This window comes from Pygoscelis adeliae, unplaced genomic scaffold (assembly GCF_000699105.1).
Source record: "Pygoscelis adeliae isolate BGI_AS28 unplaced genomic scaffold, ASM69910v1 Scaffold161, whole genome shotgun sequence".
Lineage (NCBI taxonomy): Eukaryota > Metazoa > Chordata > Aves > Sphenisciformes > Spheniscidae > Pygoscelis > Pygoscelis adeliae.
The window spans coordinates 327,515-333,249 of NW_008824061.1; the positions used below are offsets into that span (position 1 = coordinate 327,515).

General features: G+C 44.5%; 1 protein-coding gene across 1 annotated transcript in view; it reads right to left on the reverse strand.

Moving 5' to 3' along the window:
* Positions 1-2,061: 2,061 nt before the first annotated feature.
* LOC103925393 overlaps positions 2,062-5,735 on the reverse strand; it is a 61,125-nt gene continuing 57,451 nt past the window's right edge. The window contains exons 56-60 of the mRNA XM_009334103.1: positions 4,569-4,768; positions 3,461-3,599; positions 3,022-3,153; positions 2,547-2,661; positions 2,062-2,203 (exon numbers count right to left, since the gene is read on the reverse strand). Of these exons, the coding sequence (XP_009332378.1) occupies positions 2,062-2,203; positions 2,547-2,661; positions 3,022-3,153; positions 3,461-3,599; positions 4,569-4,768 (728 nt within the window). The remainder of the gene's footprint in view (positions 2,204-2,546; positions 2,662-3,021; positions 3,154-3,460; positions 3,600-4,568; positions 4,769-5,735) is intronic.

Here is a 5,735-nt window from a genome sequence, read left to right on the forward strand (position 1 = left end):
GGGGTGGGCTCCGGTGCGCGGAGCCGGGGCGGCTGTCCTGCCGAGCCGAGGGGAAGTGGGCATCCCTCTCCAGGAAACATTTCCTGAGCGAAAGGCAACGCAGAGCTGCCGTTTCGCCTCTTTGCTGGCCAAGGGAAGCGAAGGAGGTGGAGCTCGGAGTAAATCCCAATGGCCATTTTTAGGGCAAAGAGATTTCTAGGGCGGCTTTTCATGTGTCTTTCATGTTGTGGCCCAGGAATTTCCTTCAGGACGTCAGGGGAGTCACCTGATTGTGCCCAGCAAGAGTCCTCTGAGCTGCGGGGCGGGCAGTGCGGGCAGCCTGAGCACAGCTGAGCAGGTACGGCTGCCTCCTTGGCTATGGCCAGCGCAGGATGCGGAAAAGGAGGGTTCGCTATCCACAAAACTGTCCTCTGGGTGAGTTGAACTAGGCAGTGTATTTAAAGCCCAGCATTTCCAAAGTCAGGTCAGCAAGCCAGTTGATCAAAAAGATCAGAGCAGCAGAAGATTTATCATCTTTCTGGCTTCTGTTGACATGAAATAGTTAATTTGGTGGAGCACTGAATTGCAATTCTGCACTCCGTATCAGCCCCTGTTTCAAGTCTGAAGCATTTGCAAGGCTTTGCAGTGGAAAGCCAGGGCAATTCTTGAGGTATTGAAGGAGCAAGGTGTATCCATGGAAACCCAGAAATCTGCTTTACCTGGGCACAGCTGGGCCCTGTTGCTTGGGAGAGCCTGAGCTGGGATCCTGCAGGCCTGTGCTTCCACTGACTGCAAGGGGAGGCGAGCGTGGTCAGCACCGCTCAACGTTCACAGAATCACACTGTTAGCAAGTGCGAGAGCGCAATAGGAAGCTGCCGCTGAACAGGCAGGAAAAATGCTTTTATAAATGCGGTGAAATTCCAGCGTAAGGTTGACAGTTCATTTGCGCACGAGTAGATCTCTCGCGCTGATTCATTTTCATTACGTAACGAGGCTGAAAGCCCCTTTCCATTCACATTCTCTCCAAAATAGCTGTGCTGTGCATGTATAGACAGCTGGTGTGTTCTTGAATGGACCAGAATAAAATGCCTTTTATCTACCATGAACAGTTGTTCATGGAGGTTACAAATACGTTTTTGGCTAACAGCACACATGAGTTTATGGATACAAGGGACAGGAGAAAGGGTAAGTGAATAATAACCAGCATTATGGCAGAAACAATGGGAAGCCCACGCTGTTCCTCACCGTAATCAGAAGTGAACCTGCAAAGAACTGGAAAAGCATCAGAGAAACCTTAATGGTGCATTCCTTACGTCTCAAAGCTTCACTCATGCCACTGAAAATTTGTTCAGGGCTTGTACAAGGCCCAGGCAGTGCCTCGGTCCCCTGAGCCTTGTGAGTGGTCTGTCATGGGGTGGGTGTCTCGCGTGCTGCATGTTATTAGGCTTTGCCACAAACACCTTTGATTGTCTGCTGTAGCGGGGTCCTTAGCGTGGTCTGGGACTAAGCCGATGCAGATGTCTACCCACATTCATCAGAGTGTGGCAGCTTCAGAGTTTGCAAAGACCCCAAGGAGAGCTTATGACAGGATCTCATTCTTCAGAAAGTTTTTGTTAAGTTATGCTCTTGCTTAGCCCCCACAGGCTGGGGGCTGATGACAACCCTACTTCTTGTCTGGGTCCACTCCACCCAGACAGCAAGGAGGCAGCTCTCCTTCAAACAATCACTTCTTTCAGTCCCACGCTCCAAAGGGGGACAATGGGGGTCATCCTTTTTACTACATCTGTCACCAGATGAGCTCAGTGTCTTCTTACACATTTCTCTCCCCACTTGGACGTGCCTTGCCAGAAGAGGAGTAAGAACTGTGTCCATCTCAGTCAGCTAATCCTCTCCCCATGGAAGGATTTGGGCAAGGTGGTCTCATGAAGACCTGCCTGGGATGCTATAGTTAATTCTATAATTAAAAAAGGTTTTCAGCAAATGCAATGATATATTTTTTATTATTTCTTCTCAAAGTGTTAGAAATACTATTAAAATACAAGAGCAGAAAGTAATACAAATAAATTGGAAAAATATTGTTAACTATAGGGAACAATTTTGATCAAATGCAGTGTTCACGACATAGCCATAGTCTTGCTCACGTAGTCTGTCATCCAGTACTTCCCTGGACTGTGTCAAAGAAGAATCCCTTGATTTCGCATCTGTATCCGTCTTTCTCTTCCTTCTGTACAATGGGAAAAAAAAAAAGAACAACCATTTTTAATTCCTATTCTTAGCTGTAGAGAGAGGTCAAATAGTGGTGTGAGAATGAATGAAGTCAGATTTTGGAGAAGCCCAAGTTTTGTGATAGTGATGCATATGCCCTGTGTAAAAGGAAATGGCATATGTTCATTTCTGTAGAAAAAGCTAAGTTTTCCCTCACATTCCTCAAATGAGATCCTGAATGCTGTGGTTCCTTTCTGGTCCTGCAGGTATATGACTAATGGGAGTTTTGAGGTTTACAGGTGCTAAAAGGGGTGTATATGTCTTGACTCTGCTGGACGTAGCAAAGCTGGGAAAAGCCTTACCTGCACAGGTACACTGTAGAGGTGATGAGAATGATGATGATAACTACGCCTGCCACAACTCCAACGATTATGACAATTGTATGGTCCTCAGAATCCTCTGTGGGAGGGTCTTCAACTGAAGAAGAAATAAGAGACCTGTCAGTGAAAGCTAACCATACCGTGAACAGAATTTTTTTCTCAACCCTTGCTTGTCTGCTTGGTTTATACTGTGTTCTCTGATGAATGTGGCTTTCTGGAGTGGTGTCAGACCCAGGTTCTGTATGCTCTACAGCGTCCTGTTGTCATGCCTTGTAGCACCTCTCCACAGGGGGATCTGACCCCTTCTTTCTGCTTGGATGATCACAGGCTCTCACCCACTGGATTACTAATTTACAGCATGGGAATGAAGAGCAAGTTTAGTCTTCTCCATAACGACACCCATTTTTGAAAGTGGTGTGTGTAATGCAGACAGTGAAATCCAAAATAGTTTTATTACCTATCTTTTCAGCCTCGCAGCTTGGTCCTGTGTACAGTTCTGAACATTCACAGGAGAAGTGGAGAGAGGTGCTCTTGGTAGTTTCAGAGCAAACTCCATCATTCTTACAAGGACTTGGCATACATGGTCCACCTAGCAAAAAGGAAAGAGAAACACTTCAGATTCTCAGATAATCCAACCCTGAGAGAACTGTTCTTGCTTAGATTACACTGACTCCTAATGCTGGACATCCCCTGTATTTTAAGGTACATTACTTGTACTTGACAACAGGAGTAAGGGAAAGAAACACTGCTTCTACAATGAAACATCAGAGTAAGATCCCTGGTATGTTTTTCTTCTGTACACGCTCTGTTGCAACTGTCCCCAACCCAGTGATGTCCTATAAGCAGTAAGTCAAGACTTCTTAGCATCAAAGACAATGCGATAGTGGTTGACTCACTCCTGTAGCATCCACGACTGTAGTTGGAAATGCCACAGGTTTCATCAGATCCACACACTATGTTAGAGCAGAAGACAGTGGAGCTTTCTGTGCACTGGCATCTCTGAGAGCAGTCATCAGTGGTAAATATTTCTCCAATCTGGAAGACAACGGTTAAATGTTAAAAAATATCAAAATCAGCCAGAAAAACCATGAATGGAGCACTGGGGCCCCATGCTGCTCTCTCTGATGCCTTCGTGAGGAATAGCAACAGGGCAGGTGTTTTGTTTTTTTTTTTCTTGGTAGTTTGTACAAAAAAGCAAGCAAGCAGCTTACTAATCCAGCTCTTTGAAACTTAAGGATGGCCCAAGAAAGAACGCAAAAGAGAGTTTGGGGTATGATATCCTAGCCCCAGGTGGGGTACACGTGCAACCAACAATGTCTAACTGTTGCTGGAAATAAGAGAGAGTGGCAGATGCATCACATCATGCCTCCAAGGCAATGTGGAAATGCTATGTGCCATTTTTGTGGCAAGTGCCACCTGTTCGTAGTAAGTGTCTCCCTCCTCCCATAAAACAATCTTTACTGGCTTAGGCCTTTTCTGTACCAAATCTCTAGTGTTAAAACAGAAACCTATGAGATGATGAAGCTGTTCTATCCTGCAGCGACAATGGAGGATTCTCCTTATTCCTCAGAATCCAGCCTTGCTTGGGGCTCTCTTCATGTCATAGCCAACTCTACAGACTCTCAACCCTGCCTATTCTGCTCTTCACTGAGAGGAGAGGGACCAAAGGGACTGGCAGAATTTCTCCGTAACTAGTGTGTTGTAAACTTTAGAACCTATGATGCTATTATTTAGCGTAACAAAGGTGAAGAATTAACGTGGAGGCCAGAGTGTAATCATATACTTTCTCCAAGTGCCTGCCTTGAGTATTCTGGCAGGCAGAGTTTCAGAGGCAGATCAAGTGATCTACTCTCTCTTCCCTTTCTCCAGAGACCAGAATTTTATTAAACAATTGCTCTTTGTTTCTAATGCAAAATTACATGCTGAGGAGATTGTCAAAATAATTAGCAGAAGAAAATATTGTTTGGTGCTGCAGGAGCTGTCTGACCCACACAGGGACTGTACCTCATAATATTTGTTAAGGTACGTGCAGCCACATTGTTTGTAAGGCACACAGTCAAAACCACTAAGAATATAGCCAGGGAGACATTCACAGCCTTCAACACAAGGTGATGTGCACTCAGAGGGGCTGGTCAAGTCGTTGCAGGATGCTGGGCATGCAGACATGCATGAGCTGTAGTTGCTGTTGGCAGGACATGATATACCTGTAAAAATAAGGAGAGTCTAGTTATAGCAGGCTCCTGTGCATTACCTACTTACACAATGCCCTTTGAGATCCAGAGGACGATACCATTTTGTAGGAGGCAATATGATGAACGCACATACACAGAGGTGTGCATACATATGTAATAGTACTGAGTTGTAAGTAAAGCACTCCAAAGTCAGGAAATACATCCTCAAAGCTATTTGTATGCTGTGCTCTCATTCCTGGTGTTCACTGATCTCAAATAACTTCTCACACTTTCAGGGTAGCCATCCCTGCAAGTACCAGAGCTGTTTCACAACTCTGGGAGCTGTGTTTCACCAGGAATACAAAGTCATCTAACCATGGGTGATGCAGGGGAAGTATGGTTTGATGAATCTCCCAACTTGAAAAAAAAAAATTAGGAAAAAAAGGTTTGAGATTATTATAGGTTTTATTTCAGCATTTTTTTAGTCTGAAAGATTTGGAGTTTTCAGCTGAACCTTTTTTTTTTTTAATGTTGACATTTCACAGGCAAAAAAGAGAATTAGCATATTCTGTAGATTTAAAAAGAGATTGAAATGAAATGTTTTTCCTCCAGATTTGTGGCTTGTGATGGTTTCCAAAATTTTAACTTTTTTGCCCAGTTGGGAATGGGGACATTGTTTTCTCTCACAAAACTTCTGACGACAGGGGAGCTGACAGCTCTGCTTTCCTAAGTAGCTTTCTATGCTGGGGTCTAAATGCAAAAGTCAGCATAGGACACAGAAGAGAGGCCAGAAGAGCAAGTGTGCATGCTAAACTGTAAACAGTGATTGAAGCGTGAATCAACATGCTTTTACTCCTTGAGAAGCTTTGATATATGGTGCATCTAGCAAAAGCCTCAAATCTCAGATTTTGAGAGTCCTTTAGACAGAAACCGTACTTTATGGTTCTTCCTGTGCTTACCACAAACTGTCTGTTTCCTCCAGCCTTCCATATTGACTCCT